Here is a 21,601-nt window from a genome sequence, read left to right on the forward strand (position 1 = left end):
CATGCTGTCAGACTGAAACCAGACTACCACCACCAAACACCTCCCACCCCATCTCCAGCTCTCGTGTTTCTCTGCCAATGCCAACATGAATGTAAGCCAAGAGCCAAGAGGACATTTCACCACCCTCATTAACAAGCCTCAGCTCTGATGACAACTCTGTTAACAGGACCAGACCGGATACATCCCACAGGCGCACACAGCAATAAGGCCTCTGCTAAAAAAGAGAAAGGACAGGAGCCTCACTGTCCATTCTGGGGTATAGAGTGAAGGGAAATAAAGTTATTTAAAAGGGAACAGAAGTAAATAAAGATTCTTCAGGGAAGTACACAAAGTCCTAAAATTAAAGCCACGGCAGGGACCCCATCTTAAGCACAGACTAATGCAACAACAGGACTTGCCAGCTGCTCTGTGTAGGCCTGAGTCCCCGGCTCTGAGCAAATCAGAGACAATCCCAGCAACCACCTTCCCTTTAACGTAAAACTGGAGTGTGTAGACAGCATGCTGGTTCAACCAGCAAGCACATTAGGCACAGACATCTGCTTCCAAATGGATGCCCTCACACGGGCGGTGAGGCGCTTCGGGGACAGAGCAGACCTTGACAGCTTTCTCTTCCGCTTTTACTGTTTGTTTGGTTGTGCTATTTAGAGACACAGTCTGGGTAGCCTGGCCTGGAACTAACTACATGTCTCTGTATCTGCAGTGGTGGAATTAAAGGCACGTGCCACCCACCACACACTTCTGGGCATCATTTATTAAACTCTCCTGGGGTCCATGTGGCCTCACATTTCTTACGTTATAAAGAATGACCCTGAACAGAAATCAGCTCCAAAAGAATCGTACTGTGGACTCAACAGAACACCCCTGAAATATAGGAGCACTGCAAAGAGACCCTGTGCATGCTCCATTCACTCTTTCTCACACAAGCCACCACGTCAGGCTCACACCTACTGGTAACCTGGCTTCTCACTCACCAAAGCTGAGCCTCCTCAGGTGAAAGCAGGGTTAGGTGGAGCGCATGAGACCGCGGATACTTAGTGAAGGAAGACGCAAGTGCACTGTGGCTACACTCGGCATGCAAGGAACAGCAGGAGTGGACTGAGAAAGGTTGCTGCAACTCCCCTCAGGCCAAGGAGGCAGTGCCTTCAGGGACTGACCATTTTCACTGGAAAACCTGCTCTTTACCTAGGAACTCCAGGACAGATCTTGGGCACAGTAGAGTGGCATGCAGTAGGGTAAGGCCCTTGCAGCCTGCAAATTCAGGGGCCCCTCAGGCTCAGTGCCTCGTGGGCACCAACCCTCAAGTGTGGGCACAGTGCTCAGAGGACTAGAGGGATGCATGCCCATTCCATTATGTTTAAGGGCACCTCCTGGCCCTTGCAACAGAAGGGATGACAGAGAATAAGGGCAGACCCTCTTCTCAGTTTTGAAGAAGTCACCGGGGTCTTTCTACCATGAACAGAAACACCGACTTTCATTTCTGAGGTCACTAAGCGCAGAAGCTCACGCACCCAGGTGTCAAGGCATGCTCACTGCAGCTGGCAGTCTGAGCGGCTGCAGGACCTCACCTCCTTGTAGCAGAGAGCAGCTGAGGGCCGGAGGGGAGGTGCGGGCCGCAGACAGCTCAGGCTCCAAGGCTTGGGGGTCTTCGGAGGCTCCAGGGGTCCCCAGCTGATGGTGGTATGTGGGGTGCCATGGTGAGAGGGGTGGGGGAGTGTGTGGTACGCAGGCGTCAGTGCCACAGGCTTGCTGTCCGCGTGTTTGCTGGATGGAGTGATAGGATGGGAAGGAAGCTGCCAGGCACAAAAGCAAGAGCAGAGAGAGCATGAGATGGACAAGGCCACTGGAGAAGGCCCTAATCACACGGCTTCACCCCTCGCCGTACCATGCTCCCAAGGGATGGGAGCCTAGCAGTTATTTCTGGGCAGGACATGAGGCTGCCCACATCCTTGCTGGGGCTGAGAGATCCACATTTACACAGGTTATAGATATTATGTCGTAGTATATGAGACACTAGTGCAAGTATCACAGTTTCACCAAGAAACAAAAACAGAACAAAAGAGCCTCAAGTACCCTGACTGGAATATGACTGATGGTGGGCATCCTCCCCGGGCATACACTATTACCTGTTAATGCAGGAAAAGGCATACCAAAGCCTGTGCAGAGAGGGAAAAGGAAGGAACAATTTTCTTGGGGCACAGCAGCCAGGCCCATCCCATCTATGGCTCTTTCCTGTTTGGGGAAAACCCAGTTGCCACTGAGCTGTGTGAAGCTCTGTGGACCATTTGGCCTTCATAGAAGGATGCTAATATCTGGAATAAAGATATTATTCTCTTAAAAATCTTAACTTATTTTAGTAAAAACAGAGTAATTTGAAATCTGATTCTTCAGTGGGGGATGTTATTAGTAAGGTTTATAATGAAAATGTTAATAAGCAATACTCAAATAGGGTCTCATTTAGCTGATGCAGCCAAGGAACAACTAACAGAAGGCCGCTGCACAGCTCTGGGGACTGAAGAGTGGGTGGGGCAGTCCTGAACTGTGCTGGTCGCTATGGAACAGCGCACTGGTTCACCTGCTGGCTCACAGCACACTCCTGAACACTCATAGAGCGCTCCAGAACAAGCTTCCTTACACCAAGCAGCCTGCTGATGAGAAGGCTGCGCCCCACATCCCTTGCAGCAGCAATACAGTAACAATTAAGCACTGGCTTGTTTCTCCTCACTGTGAAAACAAGAGCTATACCTTACGCTAGAATGAGAGATTAATTGATGCTGGACACAGCTGGATCCCAGGTTAAAACAAACAAACAAACAAAAACCGCTCCCAAAGAATTCCAGGGGAAAGCCAGTGCTTTTAGCACATGAGGTACAGCGCCTTTTCCACACCAGGACTCCACAGCTGGGCCTGGCAGGGTAGTTTCTGACTTCCACTAAGCACCGAGGTGCCAGGCCCACTCGTACAGCACGTCTATGTCAAGGTGTGGGAAGCCTGGCCTCAGGCTATTCTGTACACCCTCACTTGTCAGCCTCTGTCAGTAGATAAACTTTTTGTTTTGTTTGTGGCACCTTGCACTTTAGGTATAAATGCTCTACCACTGAGCCAAACACCCCAGCCTTTCCTTGAGGACCTTCTGAAGGAAGGATAAGTTACGAAGCACAGCCAAGTAGACTGCAGTGCGGCCAACACAGCAAGGCACCTGATGCCCCAACTGCTGAGAAAGCACAGCAAGCCCAGAAAACTGCACCCTGACATGAGACCAAGAGTGGAAAGAAAACCGCATGGTACAGACAGGATCTTAGGTGACCTTGGTGACCCTCTCCATGAAGGCACTGATGGAAAAAATGAACTGCATGACAGAAACTATTCCAAGAGTCATACAGAGAAGGGAGAAATACCTATAACATGAATGATGCAAGGTTCATTTCTAAAAGGTTTGCCTAGTCTTTCAATAAAAATGGTTAAATTTTAAAATAACACCAACTTCTCAAGCAAAAATGTCTACGTCTTAGTCTAAATACCAATGTTGACCTATTTTGAAATTTATATCACTAAAAAAACCACAGTGCCACTGAGTTTTTTTATTAGGTGAAAAGTAAATGTTTTTGTTTTGTTTGGTTTGGTTTGTTTCTGTTTGGAGTCAGGTTCTCAGGTAAGCCAGGCTGGCCACGGCATATAGGGTGACCTGGAACTTCATGTTCTCTGGCCCACCTCCCGATGCCGGGGATGCAGGTGTGTGCCGCTCTACCCAGCTCATACAGTTAGGATCCAACTCTGTGCTGAGGAAGACCTCTACCAATTAGGCCCCAGGCCCAACCCCGTCATTTCTGAAGGTGTGTAATGCCTTTCAACACCACCATCCCCTCTCCTTTGCTTTTTTTGTTTCTGAATGGCATATATGGAGTTTAAAATTCTCAGAAAACCACTTCCAGGCTAGTGGCTTCTGGGGTGCAGCGGGAACCCTCTGAGTAGCTCTGAGCGCCACTGAGCTTGAGAGTAGACACAAAAAATCTGGGGCGCTTTGCTCCGTGCTGACACCTGCAGAAGCAGGAGGCAAGGGTTTAGAACCCTGCATCCATGAATGCGCCAACTCGGGCCAAGCTGTGAGAGCCAGGAAAGGAAGCATGCGGCCTTACTGTGTGTGATGGCACGGAATGGGGCTTGACGGTGGGGTTGCCCGCAGATGTGACCTTTGTCTGCTTCTGCAGGTGCTCCACCCACTCGTGCAGGTCCTGCTGGTTGTTGCACGACACCAGAATCCGCTCAATCATGCTCCCTAGGGAGGAAGAGAAGGGAATACAGTAAGTGCATACAAGCACACGTGCATACCCAGAACCCGAGGCCTCCGGAAGCACAGAAGGATCAACCGCTAGAGGACAGGATGCCGATCCTCATCATGGTGGCACGTGCACAAGCCTGGACACCATTACCTGATATTTCAAAGGCATTCCTGTGGCTCTCACTGTCCTCAAGCTTTGTGACTGTCATGCCTGTCGTTGGCAGTTTTCCCTGGAAAGACCCCAACAGTTAATGCTGTTCTAATAAGGAGGGACTTTACACGAGGAGCAAAATTAATGCACAGAAAAGCTACCATCTTAAATAACATCAAGCCACAGAGCCCAAACTGGCCCGTGGCAGAGTATGAAGCGAGGCAGGACTTTCACCAGTGGTGAAATCTGTGAACAGGAGACAAGACACAGCTAGAGTGCACAGTGCCACAGAGAGAAGAGGGAGCTAAGAGTCTGAAGGCCCAACTGATGAGAAACTGAGACAAGGACATACACTCAGACTAGCACGTTATACTGTCACACAAAAAGTGTACGGCAATGTCAGACAGAAGCCACAGGGTGCACAGTGGCCGAGATCCTGCCTGTAAAAATAAGACGGATTCACAATGAAGCAGATGCCAGCCAAGAAAAAACAGAATGGACAAAGCTCCTTTAAACAGCACAATCCAGCACTCAACACTTTTCCTCAGGCTACAAAAACTGAGACACCTGGTGGCCAAAGGCTACATCTTTACAAGTCTATGAGTGCTTGGGGCCCAGGAAACAACTTAGCCAGAGGACAGATTTTACCATCAGGCAGGAGACAGGCCTTGTGCTGACAGGTTTTCCTCAGCAGAGGTACTGTCAGCCTCCCAGCGGCCACAGGCAAGGCTGCCGGCTGGGCCTTTCTTAATCCATGGTTGATGCAGGAGCCCAAGCCACTATGGAAAGTGCTATCCCCGGGTAGGAGGCCATGAAGTCTAAGAAAGGCAGCAGGCAGCATTCCTCTGCTCCAGCTTGACCTGCCCTGACCTTCCTCAACGATGGCTGTGATCTACACATGTAAGCAAAACAAACCCTTGACTCCTCACATTTCTTCTGGGTATGGTGTGTAAACAGCAATCCAAAGCAACTAGGACAACTGTTCTCAATGGTTTCCCCACCTCGTGCCCTACTCCAAGCCAAATAAACAAACAACAACAAAACCCCACCCAGTCCAAACAGCCTGACACCCTCACAGCTGAGGGTAGGCAGCAGCTTCCATTAGTGCAGTAGGCAGAGGCTGGCCAGTCCTCCAGACAAGACACTGAGGGCACCTCCCAGGCCCTACCTAATGCCCCCACCACTAGTCCCTCACCCTGTCTCATACAACCAGCCCTCAAATTTTCTCAAAGAAATGATTAAAACCTCACACATTAAATGACGTCACTGAAAGGTTACAAGCCTAATGTATTGAAAAGTCCTACCCCTTACAACAGATCTTAGCTCACAGCACCCCGCTGGACTTCTGTTGCTCAGCACAGAAGGTGAAAGCCCCAGAGAAGCAATGTGCTTTGCGGGGGGCAACGCAGAGAGTGAGAAACACTGACGCGGGCTCTTCACTTCCTTCCAGTCACAGCGAAAGATGCAACAGCAGCGCACACACAGGTAAGAGCACACGGTCATGACCTAGGGCCACACAGACATACTCAGGTGTGTTCAATATTAACACATAAATTCACGGGCGCCCTGAAAGCAATTCTCACACCCACCGCAGACACAAACACAAATTCAGTGTCTTTACCTGATAGATGAAACCACTCATCCTGGGACTGGCCGACAACATAAGCAGGAGGTTTGGGAAGAGCAGGAGATACCTCTCATTCTTTTCCTAATATTAAAAAGAATCTGTTCACAAGTGTGTACACAAACCTTTATAAAAGACCCTATGGAATTTCATACCATATTTCCTACTTGAGATTTCTACCAAACTATACAGGGCAGTACTAAATGCCAACAGACTATAACCCAGTCTATATTAAACACTAGCATGGTCTGCATTAAACCTTAACAGCCAGATAACCATTACCAATAAAAAATAACCAAAGACCATTAGATTTTTTAAAACACAAAGTACCTACATGACTCAAGAAACGTGAGTCATATAAGACACCTTAAAAAAAAAAGTTTATTTGGCCAGATGTGGTGGCACACACCTTTAATCCCAACACCTGGGAGGCGGAGCTCTGGGTACTCTAGGCCAGCAAGGCCTACACACTGAGCTCTACAACAGAGTAAAGTAGCAGAGAGCCTGTCTTGATAAATGAAGGAGTGAATGAATCAATGAGTTTCAAGGCTTATTTCTCGCCATTATTTGTGTCTGAAGGTCTTCCTGCATGTATGTCTGTGCACCTCATGTGTACAGAGCCCAGAGAAGCCACAACACGGCATGGGGTCCCCTGGAACTGGAGTTACGGGTGGTTGTGAGCTGCCATGTGTGTGCTGTGCATCAAACCCAGGTCCTCGGTAAGGACAACCAGGGTTCCTAACCACTGAGCCCTCTTTCCATCCCTGTGTGGAGTATCTCTGAATACCACTTAATAACTTTCTGTTCGTGGCCCAGAGAAAAAGAACTTAGACAATTTTACTGAAGGATGGGGACAAGTAGATTCTTCGAGCCACAAGAAAAATAGGATAAAATGTTAAGTAAATGCTGCTCTCCTGGTAAGTATGCTACAGTTTACATCCAAAACTTAAAAATACTCATTTGCTTTATGGTAACAAAAGCCACAGAAAACACACACATCTAAGAGACTAAAGTCCCAAGAATTTAGAGACAGAAAAAGGTGTATCTGAGCTGCTGCCTTTAGATGTGGCAGGTACAGTAAACAACTCTCCCAAGCGTGTTCTTCATGATGCACACCCATTCAAAGGGCCGCAGGGCTAGGAGGCGGGAGTCAGTATCCTAACGAAGCTGCTGAAACAACCCATCATGTTCTCCTGGAGGCACACAGGCTGGGGGCGCTAGCAGGAGACCTTCTGTTTTCAAGGGCATGGCAGCTCTGACTGTCTCTGGGGTAATACCCACCGTTGTCATGGAGCCTTAGCATTCTGGGAAATCCTGCATAGTTATCTAAAACAAAAGTTAAACATCACTTAGTTAAGGGGCTAGAGATGGCCCTGTGGTTTAAGAACACTGGCTGTTCGTCCACAGGACCCAGGTTTAATTGCCAGCACTCAAACAGCAGCTCATGCCTGTCTGCAACTCCATCTCCAGGGAGATCGGACACGCTCTGCTGGCCTCTGTGGCACCGCATGCACCTTGTAGAAAAGCATGCACGCAGACGAACACCCACACATATGAAATCATTTAAGGAACAAATTCTTGAACGATCTGAATGTTGCACATCAGTGTGGTAAAAAAAAAGAACGTGACAATTTCTTACAGCGTCCACACAATCATGTGGTCAGGACACTCCGGGCAAGCTCTGTGTGTTCTCTGTCCAAATGGCAGTGTGTGGGGAAGGTGAAGCTCGACAGAGTGCTCCACCATCAAATGGACTATCTCCCAGGATGAGCAGCCATCCACAGCTAGCGCTCACTGTGGAGGGATGACACTTAACACACCATCAACAGGCCTGCAACTCCCACAAGCAGGCAGCACACACAGACCAGAGCCATCAACATGAGGTTCCTAAAAGCACACTCTGATGAGAAGCCTAGGGCAGGCCCGTGCAAGTGTCTCTAGAGGAGCCTGGGCATGAGACACATGCTGGCTGCCTCCAGTCTTAGATAGATGGCCTCTCGGTTCATGGGCCTCTGGAACAAGCTGATCCTGGGTGGATGTGAACTGGCCATAAGCCATGTGCTCTGAGCTCTCTGCCCACACCACAAGCCCTCCATGCCTGTCAAGGATAAAAAGTGGACCCCAAATATGAGACTCCTACACACTGTCAGCAGCTTACCCTATTCCTCTAGACCTGGAATGCAAACCTTAGGAGTGGGCCCGTACCTCATTTCCTGCACACTGAATCGTGACTTGGGACATGTATGTCACGCTGCCCAGGGTCTTTATGTCATCCCCCTCCCAGCTCCGGATGGGCTCTGTCAGAATCTGCAGCTCCAGCTCCTTCCTTTTTCGTACTTCTTGACACTGGGCCTGTGGGACACAGAACACAACTGTTTTCAGAGACGGAGGCTTCCAGAATCTTTTTTTCATACTGCTTTTGCTTGGATAACCATGCTCTTTTATACCAGCTGAAGGACTTGCTTAACTACACAGAGTGAGGAACTCAAGCCAAGGAGACAGACGCACACACTCTGACACCTTAAGCTATACAGGCATGCTGCCAGTGTCAGGACAAGCAATGGACAGTGGACCTAAGAACACTTCTTTCTGCTGTGTCTGCCAGCAGAGGAGCCTGAGACGAGGAAGGAGCATGTACTACACATAGAAACATGTTGAAGTCACAGCTGGCCACCATGACAAGTGAGGGCCCATGCCCTGAATATCGATCAAGAGCCCTGGACTTGGAGGCAAGGAGTCAAAAGGCTTCACGACACCTCCAGCATGAGCTACGCTGTATCTTTTCTGAATTGCAATCACACTTCCGGCTGTGGTGCCCACAGTGCACTCAAGTGGGAGGACTTCCTGGGCCTGGAATGTTGTATTTGTGTCCTTTGCTACACCTCAGTAAACACTGCACTCAAGTCACACTGGTGACTGGTACACTGTGTGGCTTTTCCAGTGGATGTCAATCCAACACACATTTGTCATGATACCGTCCGAGACAAACTGTAGTAAGCGAAATCACTTACGGAAAGGTTCTTGAAGGCAGTCATCGATTTTTGAATATCTTGTCTATCAGGATGATAATCCTTTGGATAAAGAAAGACAGGATTAACTTTCACACAGAAAGCAGCCTGAAGACTAGCCTAACACCTTCTGATACTGTTCAGCCATTAGCTTCTCAGCATTTGAGGGCTGCTTATCTTTTAAAGGACCATGGTGCCAAAATACTTGAGAAAAATTAACGTGGAACAAAACTGCCAGGAAGGGTCAGCAAGCTACACTTTTCTGTAACTAAAGCCTCATGAGAACATGGTCACGTGCCAGCTTACAGCCATCTCTTGACTATTCTTCCCTAGAAGGCAGAGATCAACAGTTATGAAGGTCCGAAGACACGCCCAAGCCTGGGAATAAGCAGGACCCGGTAGCTCTGCGAGCTGTTACCCCAGACTGCAATAAATGCTCTGCCATTAATCTGCAGCTCGGGCTCCTACCGCTTCTAACGAAATGTGGACAGGACACCCAACACTACTTGAAAATTATGCTTTGTAGCTTTTTGGAGGAGCCCTTGGTGGGCAGATGTGCACACAAGGAAGTAAAAGGACAGATACTTTCTCTGAGGGCCAGAGGAGGAGAAACCCTCGGTGCTTAAAGCAGTCTCTCTGAAAACCACTAAGTTACAAACTCCGGATGAACTGTGGGATGTTTTCACAGACAGGAGGTCTGTCAAGGATGGCTCAGAGCCTCAGGCCAGGGAGCAGCTGCACCTCCATGTGTCTCTCCAGCTCCTTCAGCAGGGTAGGGTACTTGTCCAGGCGCATGAAGGGCTTGCTCAGGCCGGTGGTCAGCACCAGGATCCCAGGGCTGCTGGCACCTTTTGTTTCCATGAATTCTCCCAATTCCTCACTGGGCAGCAGGGCAGGGTGGGAGAGAGAAGAGGCTCCGGTTAGGGACATAGGACACAGCTCTGTTTCAGAGCCAGTTTCTTCTAAGACAAAATGGCCTACTGCAACAGCCGCAGCATTACACCCCCAGATGCGCTGGTAACCATGCAATGTGAAAAGTACCCAAACCACTCGCACTGAGCGCACCTCTTTCCTCAATTCCATTGACCAAGCGCCCTGGGCATGTTGGTTTCATGGAGACCTTCACAAACTCTCCGAGGTCTCCAGAGAGTAGGCTGGTAAGAGCTGCAGACACCCTAATGTGAGGTGTGCCTGAGAGCTGAACTGACCAGTCAGCAGGAGCAGTGCAGGCCTGCGCAGAGCAGGGTAGGCCCACGAAGAGCAGGGCCAGGCACACAGGCTCTGCTGTGCGGAGGAGGTCACAGATCATGCCCGAAATTCAGAGAGCATTAAAATCTTCAACACTCGACCCTTTTCCTAATCGTTTTCACTGCTCAGTTTAATGTTTCCTTTGTTTCAGGGTCCTCATTCCCACTAAACCCTCTACTGAGGGCAGTTTTTTCTCACGGCTCAGCTGTTGAGCTTGTCTTAGGTTTAGAGCCCTGCTAACAACACTCTCTCCACCCCATTCACCCATTCTAATGCCCCCGGGTGAGGCGAGAGATACCCATGCCACCAAGCTTCTCTGAAATGAGCAGCCCCGTCAAGCCCCCTTTCTAACGCAGATGCTTTCCCCTTTCAAAGAAGCCACCCAAGGGAAAATGGATCCCAGACATTAAGGTATTCCAGGCTTGGTGAGATGTCACAACAGTCATTGCAGGGAACTCACGGCAGCCCCTGCTCAGAAGTCCTCAGGGAACAAGGGGAAATTTAACAGCCAAAGTCAGTACATGGGGTCTACACAGGGCATTCTTCTGATGTCAGGAAAGATATCCATAACAAAGAAAGCACAGAACTTCCTAGGCAGCTTCATCTTGGTGTTTCTTAATACCATAATTAAATAAAAACAATTCATTATAGCTATCTTGATAGACCAGCAGTTCTTTGGTCTTAGTTTTCATTGATTCGGGGCACTATAAAGTAACAAAGCAAAAGTAACAAACCAAAGCTGGCAAGATGGCTCAGAGGTTAAGAGCACTGCCTGCTCTTCCAGAGGACCCAAGTTCAATTCCCAGCACCCACATGGTGGGTCACAGGCATCTACAGTGAGACCCGGTGCCCCCTTCTGACATGCAGGCAGAACAATGTATACATAATACATAAAGAAAAAAAGAAAAACTTTTAAAAAGCAAACAAACCAGTGGAAAATACGTTCTTACAGAATAATGTACAAACAGGTGCCCTCTACGGCCACATGTCCACTCTAAACACAACAAAGGGAAGGTGCCCTTGGGGAAGAGTCCCATAATGCTAGCAGCTCCACTCCCATCTGGAGATCCGCTCACGGGCAGAACACTCTACACCTAAGAATGCAGAACAAACCTGAATCCAGGGCTTGCATGTTGTAGGCAAGCCTTCCCACCACTGAGCTGCACTCCAGCTTGCAAAAGCAAGGCTTTCAGGCTTGAATAAACTACCTTACTCAGAAACTCAAAAGCTGGGCTCAGGCTAGCAGAATCTCCTGGCCGTGCACAGTGTGGCAGCTGGCTGGCCATCAGAGCCACAAGAAAGCAGGCAAGGCTGACAGCCCAGCCTCTCAGCACAGAGAGCAGTCCTGAAGGAAGTGAGCAGACACAGAGAACTCATGGCTCAAAACACCAACTTACGCCTCAGGAGACGGATGGGATCCATGGCAGGCTGAGAGGGAACCCTCACAGCGCAGGAACCTCAGAAGAGCACACAAACACCACATCCTGCTCTCTTGGCTACCTCAGGACTCTCCTCTTTATGGCTCAGGATCCCACACCCAGTTGCTCCTGGCCGTTCAGAGCAGGCCCTAAGGTCCCTACTCCACACTCAGCATGCCACGTTGAGCAGGGAACCAGGACACTCCCCACATAATACCTCATCTGTGTCCTTCCCCCTGGTTATTTTGAGATGTTGTGCTTGCCTTTCCGACAGGACTCAAATAGTCACTGGGGTAATAGCAGAGTGGAGGTGAAACGCACCATGCATGGGCATTTCTCCTCAGCTCTGCTGCTTTAACTGACTCCCTCCCACGAGAAGTAAGTTAGACTCTGCCCAGGACTGTCCATCTTGCCACTCTCTCTCTGTCTCTCTCTGTGTGCATGTGTGTGTGTCAGGAGTGGGGAGGGGGGCAAACACAAGGAGACATCTCTATCTCCTTTTTTACTACATCAATACCTAAACAATAATTAGAGACACAAACTCAGTACCTGTGTTTTTATAAAAGTTCGTAACTTGTAAACTCAAGGAGTCAATCTAAAGTAACTAAATATAAGCTTTATGCTAAGGAAATAAGAGGCTGAGCCAGTCCCATCTCAGAAAGAAAGACGGATGTGCCAAGGTGCTGGCCTCCACTTCCTCTCTGACTGTGAAGCCCCTTTCCCTGTACAGTGGCCCAAGACTACCACTTCCACACAGAACTGCAGGTGTTAAACACGGAGTCAGCCACACTGTGGTTCTTGCACATGAGGCACCAAGAAGCAGAAAATGGCCGGGGTCACTTACTTTCCTTACCGAGGCCCAACAAACTACTGAACCCTCACTGTGTCTGCCCTTCTGTGTGCAATGCACACAGGTCCTCTATGCCCCACTCCAGCCTCTGCTGCTTTTCTAGTTGGGGACAAGGCCAGCTCACCCAAGGTATGTACTTGTCCCATTAGCTTTACATCAAATGTTCAGTTAAGAATGCACTAAAGTTACTAAAATAAAAAGCACAATGACCATGAATCTTGACGCTGATGAAGACTTTTCTATTAGTAGCTTTGAACAATACTGAACTGCTTTTTATAAAATCAGCTAATTTCTTCTAATAATAATAAAATTGGCATGTTAATAAAAAACATGGTCCCTCTGTTACCATCAGAAGCCGCTCCTGAGCTCAACAGACATTTGCTCAGTCACCGGTATGATGGTGGCTCACAGTTCCCTGCACTCATCATAATGGGACCACAAAGTACCTGAAACAAGCCAGCAATCTCCCCCAACGCCCAGGAAACGGCCAGCACTGTATGAAACAAGTGAAATCTGCATAGTGATTTGTTTCAGGAGGAAGGCAAAGGCTAATGGTCTGCAGCTGAGTGTACTGACTGCAAACAGTCCTCACTTAAACACCTGCTTCTTCACTCACACCTGACAACGCCCTGAAGCTACATGTAGCTCACAGCAACTTCCTAAACACTCATCAGCTCCCCACCAAAGGTCTCAGACTAAAAAAGTGTTCAGAGGGATCCTCTGAACGAACACACACACACACACACACACACACACACACACACACACACGCCTGATACACACCCATGCCTGCACCTGAGGGCATATATTAACAAGCCAGGGAAGGATGTTGGGTGTCCTGCTATGTCACTCTCCACCATAATCCTGTGACACAAAGCCTCTCATTTAAACTAAAGCCAGTCCAGCAGCCAGTAGGCTCTAGCAACCCTCCTGGCTCTTCAATGGGGTTCCATGCGTGGCCACATTCAGCATTTTCAATGGGGGTGCTGGGGTCCAGACTCAAGCTCTCATGCTGTATAGCAGGCACTGTTACCCAATGAACCACCCTTCCAGCTACAAAACAGTCCCACAGACTCATAGGACACAACATTTTTGGAGGTGTGTCCTTGTTAGAGCACGCCTAGTGGAAGGAAGCGTGCGGAGGTGGGTAGGGCAGGCTTTGAGGAGCTCAAGGAAGATCCTTGAGTGTGTCTCTTCCTTGCCTGAGGATCCAGACATGGACCTCAGCTCTCTTCATTATGTTTGTCTGTGCATGGCCATGCTTCCCAACGTGACCACAGTGGACTATGCCTTTGAACTGTAAAGCAGCCCCAATTAAATGTGTTCCTTTATATGAGTTGCTGTGGTTGTGGTGCCTCTTCAGAGACAGAACCCTAACACCAAGACAGAGCCCCCAAATCCCTTTCTTTCACACACTGTGGACCAGCCTTCTGGAGATCTTAACAGATGTTCAAGCACTCACTTTGCTACTATATGATATTCTGATATTCTCTGACTTTATTTTGATAAGCCTATCCTTGTTTAGTTTGCACACTACTCCATGCAGTGTCTAGAGGTACAGAGCTGCCCACCTTCCCCTCTGGCCCAGATGTCTCAGCCAACGAACCTGTGCTCTGTGAGGACGCTCACAGCAGATGGGTGGTTGGCACAGTAAGCAAGGTACAGGGTCCTCATCTGCGGCATCAGGCTCAGGAAGCACCCACCAACTCTCTGCTGGGCCTCTGGAGACCTGTAGGTGTGAGATACAGACACCATCAGACAGGAAAAAAACAGCAAGCAGCAGATGCCCCAGGCTGTCCTCTGCCCATTCCCCATGCCCTTCTGCCCCTGTCTACTCCTACAGGCTGAGGGGTTAACCTGCCACAGACAGCCATCTGATATGCCAGTGACTGGCCAACCTAGCTAAACCCATGTTCTCTATGTGGTGAGGAAAAAATAAGTCCTGAAGCCTCAAATGCTGTACATCAAATGCTGTAACTTCTAAGTTACATAAGGCTGTCTAACTGGAAGTTAGCAAACATGGCTACCTAGCTGGAAGTTTTCTACCCATGTAGCAATGCAGGTGGCACAAATATAAGTACTAAAGACAGGTTTCACTGCAGGTGACCAGGGCTAGAGATGAGCCACCTCCAGTCTTAAACTCCAGAACAAAAGGGCAGTGGAAGCCGCTGAGGAGATGAAGAGCAGACAGCAAGTGCTGAGACTTGACACATGCAGGGGTCACTGGGAGTTTGAGGTGCTTTGCCTATCTCCCGAGTGTAGGCCCGGACAGGGAGCCTGAAAGGATACCCCACCTTCCCTGTACCCCAGTAGTCCACGCCCACCGATTCCTAGCACACTGAAAGCAAAGAGGACTTGCTGCTCCCTGGGCATACTACACAGAAAAAATAGGACCAAAACTACTAACACCAGAACTCCTCAACAAAGTCAAATCAGTGAGTCTTGATCCACGGTCACTGCTGCTGAAGCATGGAGAGACCCTCATGGACAAAACACCTCTAAAGGACTGGACTACAGAAAGGCCAGTAGAGCATCTTGGTTAGTGCTTGATAGGGAAGGGCCCAGCCCACGTGGGTGCTGCCATCCCTGGGCTGGTGGCCCTGGGTTCTATAAGAAAGCAGCTGAGCAAGCCATGAGGAGCAAGCCAGTAAGCAGCGTTCCTCCATGGCATCTGCGTCAGCTCCTATCTCTAGGTTCCTGCCAGGTTTGAATTCCTGTGTTAACCTTCCCTTGGGAAGGCATTCTAAATTATGTACAGATGTATTTGAGTTATAATCTGCTCCTGAGAAAAGAAACAAAGACACTGTATCTAAGAATTAAGACAACTAACAAATTCCATGAACATTGTGACACAGGGCTGGGGTGCAGGGCATTTTCTTAGTGATTGATGTAGAAGGGCTCAGCATACCTTGATCATCTGGACTGCTTTCTATTCTAGGAAATTTCTAGAACTTCATTCCTTGACTTCCTTGCCTGTCTTAGGGTTTCTAGTTTGAGACTAGTCTGGTATATAAAGTGAGTTTAGGATAGCCGAGGCTACACAGAGAAACCCTGTCTCAAACAACAACAACAACAACAACAAAGAAGTCTAGATGACCAAGGTATACTGCTGTGCACCTGATGAAAGTTCCAAAATAGAAAAGAGACAAATATAGGCAAATCAAAGAAATAATCATAAAATTGGGCAGAATGACCAAGCAAGATGACAGTGTCCATACAGGAAGTGCCTCCCATATTTCATGGGGTAAGCAGTAACCCAGACAGCACTGCAGCCAGCCACCGGAAGCTGAACCAAGCCTCACAGAGGGCCGAGCCACTCCAGGTTCCCACAGTGCCACAGACTCGACACAGCATCATTCAGTCGGTACAACCCTATTTGCGGGAACCCAGGCCTGTGCTGACCATCTGCCCAGAGTATACAAGCCTTTAGAAACAAGGTCAAACAGAGGAAGACAGCAGGGCTGACCACAAAGGAGGCACGTGGGCCCCTGGAAGAAAGCTGGATCATGCTACTCATCAGGGTATCTATCCTCTTTGTTCTGCTTTTCCCTCATGAACCAAACCCCAGGCCCTCTACGGGAGCAACAAGTGCTCATAACTGCCGAGCTGTTTCTCCAGCCCCAAGTTTTTAGTCACAGGGTTTTTCTGTGTGGCCTTGGCTGTCCTAGACTCACAGCCTAACTCAAACTCAGAGAGATCCTCCTGCCTCTGCCTCCAAGAGCACTGGGATTAAAGGTATGCACCACCACACTAAGCTCTCCAGGTTTTTGTTTTTGTTTTAAATGTGGCTATCTTAATTAGCTTTTCTGCAAGAAGGGAGGAAGACAATGTATTTTTAATCAACCCCTGGCTCTACCTGGACAGTGGGAGAGCAGCAGGCGTATTTTTAATCTTACTCTTGCTTGCCATCCATCAGAAGAGGTTGGGCAGTTCCACAGAATCATCAGGAGGATGTGCCTGAGATGGTTTAGTTCCTACTACCCACCCATATGGAGGCCTCTGCAAAACCAGTTCCAGGGGCTCTGACGGCCTCTTCTGACCTCCACTGGCACCAGGCACACACTTGGAACACACATACATGCAAGCAAAGCACTCATACACATAAATGAAAACAGTAAACTAAAAACCTGAAACAATAACCTGGGTAGCAAACCCAACTCATTAGATCACTCAAGAAATTCATTCTCTGCCTTCAACTGACTCAACAGCCAGACACCTGCCTGTCAAGTATGTCCAACAAGAGAAAAACGAGGAAAAAAAAAAAAAAACAGATAGGAAGCTCCTTACTTCAACACGCACTTCTACAGACAACATCTGGGAGCAGTGGGACCCAGTGCTAACAAGGCTGCAGGAAGCAGATTTCTCTCACAGACCAGTAGACTCAGCTGCCCCCGCTAAGGCAGCTGTGCTTCACAACGACCTCTCAAGAGGGGCAAGGACCAGGAAACTGGAGGAGCATGAGCCACAGCCATAGTCGCCTTGCTGTATCTCTTCCCGAGGCTGAGGAAGACCATGGTGGGGTGCTCTACATCTCCCCTGAATCTACCGCCACTCTGCCTTAGGTCACACTTCAGGACCAGCCAACAGCATACTTGACACCCTGCCTCAAGACAAAAACAGCTCAAAACCAGACTTGGGACCTTATCCCAAATCTCTGCCTTGCCTTCCTAAGGTAGTGGCACCAAGGTTTCACTGTGGCCTGATGCTATACATCTGTGATCCCACTCACCAAAGAAACAGAGGCAAGAGGAACACAAGCAAAAGGTGTGCTGGGCTACAGAGAAAACTCAGCGCCAGCCTGGTGCCTGTCAAGAACTTGTCTGTCTCTTCGAAATCTAATTTTATGTGTATGATTGTTTTGCTGGCACGTATGTCTGTGCACCCCACTGGTGCATGTGGAGACCAAAAAGATGGTGTTGGATACCTTGGAACTGGAATTACAGATGGCTGTGAGCTGCCATGTGAATACTGGAAACTGAACCCAGGTCCTCTGCAAGAGTAGCCAGTGCTTTTAACTCTAGGGCCTTGTCTTAAAATTTAAGCAAACAAACAGCAGCCGGTATTCTGTAAGGAACATGAGTTGGGGTGCTGTGAAACCTTTTTCTATTAAGAAACAAGGAGCCGCTACCACCCTAAATGTTGGTTAGGTAACATTAGCCCCAAAGTGAACAATCTTAAGGTTCTAGTTTAACAGAATTAAGCTGTTTTCATAATACAATACAGGGACCCCAGCTTATCTCAAACCTTTTAAGACATGATAGAATTCCCAGAATTAATTTTTAAAATGTCTTTACATTTGTGTAGAGGTATGTGCACACAGCCCTTATGGAGAGGTCAGAAGACCATTTGTGACAGTCAGTTCATGTAGTTCCTGGGGATAGAATTCACGTCGCCACCAAGGTGGCAACCATTTTTCCCCACTGAGCTGACTCTCTGGCCCAGAATTCATTGTCCTGTAGAAGCAGTGGGCAAGTCCCACTCCACGTTCTCAGGCCAGGGTCACTGGTACTGAATGAAAAGTGCTTCATGCATCTATTAGGAATAAGGTGAATCACAAGGAAGAAATTCTGTCAACTGAAACAATGTTACAGGCCAGCATGAGGGCAAACTCTGAGAGCCTTCAACACCAGGACTGAGCTGCAAGCAGCCCAGACACCCCAAGGGGGAGGGGCATCCTCTAAGAACCGACAAGTGCTTCCCACTATGGGGAGAGAGAGGACACTGGCTTTGCACTCTAGTCCAATTTTGTCTTCAACCTTAACCGCCCCCCCCCAAATAGGTCACTGAGATTAGTGTCCAGTCCATGTTAGGAACTAACTAAACAAAGAGCATATATGGAAGTGACCGTGTGGTTACTTCTAAAAGCCCTTGGCATGCTACCCACACATGACAATTTACCTTCTACCAGCTCTTTGCAGGCCACACTAACGCAGAAACAGAAGCCAACACTGGAAAAAGCCACCCTCCACAACCTGGCACACAAAGAGGTCAGCCACGGGTCACTCTACCCCTGATCCGCCATGCCACATCCTCTTCCTCATCAACTTAAACCATCACTCTTTCTCCTGGTCTGTCCCTGCCTAAAAAAACTGTCATAAAAACCAGTCTATTTCACAGCTTTCACTACAAAATTCTACCCAAAATAAAAAATTAACCCAACTTGTATCTTCAGAACTGGTTAGTTCTAAAGTTATGTTCACCTTGATGCTTTCAATACCAACTGAACACATACAAATTTGTAAGCCCTCAGCAGTTTACTTACTTTGTACATTCTTCTAGGGACTGTACAAGCACTTGCTGGAAGGAAGATATTTCCTCTAGATTTCCCATTAAAAATGCAGTGTTTGCTGAACTCAACCTAAGGCCAAAAAAACCAAAAGCTGTCAGTGGCCAGACACGCGTCCCGACTTCCCATGACCTAATAAGACGGTACTGCGCCCATGGCAACCTGGTGCTCTGACCTCTACCCACCACCTCCCTTTTCCCCAAACACAAGTGCAGACTGAGGGGGACCAGCCTGCGCTCAGTGCGCTGTCTGGCCAACTTACTTCTCGCTGGTCTGCAGGGGCCGCAGGTAGGTGGAAAGCATGGACTGCAGCTCCTTAGAATATTCATGCTCTGTTTCTAGGATGTTCTGTAGCACCTGCAATACGTAATGTATGACATCACTCACACTGCAGAAAGTATTCGACACAACTTACAAAGTTTAGCCAAGTTCATCACCATTTTTCAAGTCCCACTTTGTTGCTTGCACATTATACCAACACAATTACTGGATTACTCATTTGCGGTTATTAACTACAAATGACAGGTATGCCCAGGTTGAGTGAAAGCACATTCCATCCTTGGCCAAACAAAGCCAGGTCTACTTAAATTACAAAGACAGACTGTGGACAGTCCCAAAGCACCTACAGACAAATATGTCTCTAAAATGCTGTGTGGTGAGGAGAAAAAAAAAAAGCTACCACCAAGCACTGCATACAAGTCTATAGTCTAAGAGCAGGAAACTAACTACGGTGACAGGGATCAGAAGAGAGGGGGACAGACTGGCTCTGTGTTCCAACCTTGAGTACAAGGCAACACGGGTCAACACACTTGCTGAAGCTCACTGAATGAAATCAGACCTGCTCATTCTTGTATGCAGCTGAGCATCCCTAAGCAAAACAATCCAAACCCAAAGTGACCATGAATCTTAAACTTTTTGAGCACTACCATGATGCTTCAGGGTTTAGACTTCAGACCATTTCAGAATTTGGTTTAGGAATACTGAACCAGTGAAGTCTATGCAAACACCCCCAAACTCCAGAACCCGACAAAGTTCTGATTCCAAGCCCTTAGACGGTGGACACTTAGCCTGTATGTAAGACATATCTCAATTAAATATGTGAGCTTCACTCTTGATGGAGTGTAAAATACTGAGTGGGAAACAGGGACTTTCGCTAGACAATGGGGTCCCAGAGCACCTCAGACGACATGTATTAAAGATGAAAGGCCTATCAAAATAAAATATTTAAATAGGCACTTATTATTCTCAAAGATAACAGAGTAATTATAAACTAACTCTAAAACTAAAATCTTTCCAAATAGCTTTGAGTATAACAAAGTTAGCAAGAACTAGTGAACTCCTAAAATGTCCAAACAGCTTCAAAATACCAAACAGATGAACTTAAACAAATGCTTCCCACCAGAAACTGCCAACACCACAGGTACCTGACCAAGCAGGACAGAAGGTACACCGTTCCTAAGGGTCAGGGGTCACAAGCACTGAGAGTAAACATCAGACATCTGTCCTTCCCCCAACTGCTAACCTCCTATAGTCAGTAGTCCTTAATCCCTGAAAATAATGTTCTTTATCTGGGCCTGGTATGCACACCTGCCAGCTCAGCCACTCAGGAGGCCAAGGCAGGACAATTACAAATTTAAGGATTGCTTGACCTCTGAGGCAAGTTCAAAGCCAGCATGAACAACATGGGCAAACAGTATAGGCTTTTAGAGAGAGAAAGAAAATGAGTGAGTGAGAGAGAGACAGACCTGGGAACAGTCTCTGAGATTAAGACCCAGGATACCTCCCCAACCCACCCATACATACAGACATAGTTTCCATTTCAGAGCAGTTGGCTCCTTAGATGTTGTACACCTGGTGAACTGCAGAGCCAAAAAGTGACAGTGGGTCCTTGTGTCACTGGCCCCACAGGGCAGCTCCAGGCCCCAAAGGGCAGGGATCAGAGATCTACAGGGGGCCCAGCAGAGAGGGATGGCCTTCCCAGCCCTTTCCATCCCACCCTTTAGAGAGCCAGGCTGTTTAACGAGGTCACACAGTGTGGGCTTTCTGAACACTTGCAGTGTCTATGTACGACCTGCCTCACAAAGGCCATACACGCCTCCTAGCTCATCACACACACACTCAGGGACTACCTCATTTTCTGACCATGAGCTCTGATAACTCTAAAGCCAATTCAAACACTTCAGCCTTCATCTGCACTGTCTGACGGCTCTTCAGTTCAGTGCTGCCTCTGTGAGCTCTAAGGAGCCCTAAGTAGATGAAGCATCACAAGCAGCTTCGAAACACCACAGGCTCTGTCTCTGCTCATGCCCGACTCAGGCTTCATTCTGAAAGGACTTATTCATAGGGACAGCTGGGAGGTAGCCAGGAGGGGGAGGGGGCCACGCAGGGAGTTCATTCCTTTGTGGGGAAATCTGGATGCTGCACCCAAATTGACAATGCCCTCCTATGACACACTCACTGAACCCAAGTGTCAAAGGCCTGGTGACAGAAGCACACCGGGACTCCAGAGCCTGCTCCGGAGGCAGTAACTTAAACCAGGCACAGCTCTCAAAAAGCAACAGGAGAAGAGGGCACCCAGCACAAACCTCAGGTCTGAAGAGAAAAGGATAGTCCCAGGATGTGTAAGAGGAGAAGCTCTATGACAATGCTGTAGTACAGGGAGGAGGAACAGCTGGAGACCTTAGCTAGACACACCCTCAAAAACCTAACAAGTTCCTAAATCGACGAGGAAAGAAAAGCA

At 48.3% G+C, this 21,601-nt stretch overlaps 1 protein-coding gene across 5 annotated transcripts in view; it reads right to left on the minus strand.

The window, feature by feature from the left end:
* Nucleotides 1–21,601, minus strand: part of Arhgef7 (Rho guanine nucleotide exchange factor 7) — a 107,316-nt gene that overhangs the window by 15,406 nt on the left and 70,309 nt on the right. For 4 of the 5 annotated variants that reach the window (XM_055608387.1, XM_055608386.1, XM_055608390.1 and 1 more), the window contains 10 exons: nt 19,124–19,218; nt 18,838–18,933; nt 14,182–14,304; nt 9,801–9,939; nt 9,063–9,122; nt 8,257–8,403; nt 6,049–6,135; nt 4,428–4,506; nt 4,134–4,273; nt 1,566–1,790 (listed from right to left, as the gene is read on the minus strand). In XM_055608387.1, the coding sequence (XP_055464362.1) occupies nt 1,566–1,790; nt 4,134–4,273; nt 4,428–4,506; nt 6,049–6,135; nt 8,257–8,403; nt 9,063–9,122; nt 9,801–9,939; nt 14,182–14,304; nt 18,838–18,933; nt 19,124–19,218 (1,191 nt within the window). The remainder of the gene's footprint in view (nt 1–1,565; nt 1,791–4,133; nt 4,274–4,427; nt 4,507–6,048; nt 6,136–8,256; nt 8,404–9,062; nt 9,123–9,800; nt 9,940–14,181; nt 14,305–18,837; nt 18,934–19,123; nt 19,219–21,601) is intronic. The other variant, XM_055608388.1, reaches the window with a different exon arrangement.

Source organism: Psammomys obesus, unplaced genomic scaffold (assembly GCF_907164565.1).
Source record: "Psammomys obesus unplaced genomic scaffold, mPsaObe1.curated_primary_1811, whole genome shotgun sequence".
Classification (NCBI taxonomy): domain Eukaryota; kingdom Metazoa; phylum Chordata; class Mammalia; order Rodentia; family Muridae; genus Psammomys; species Psammomys obesus.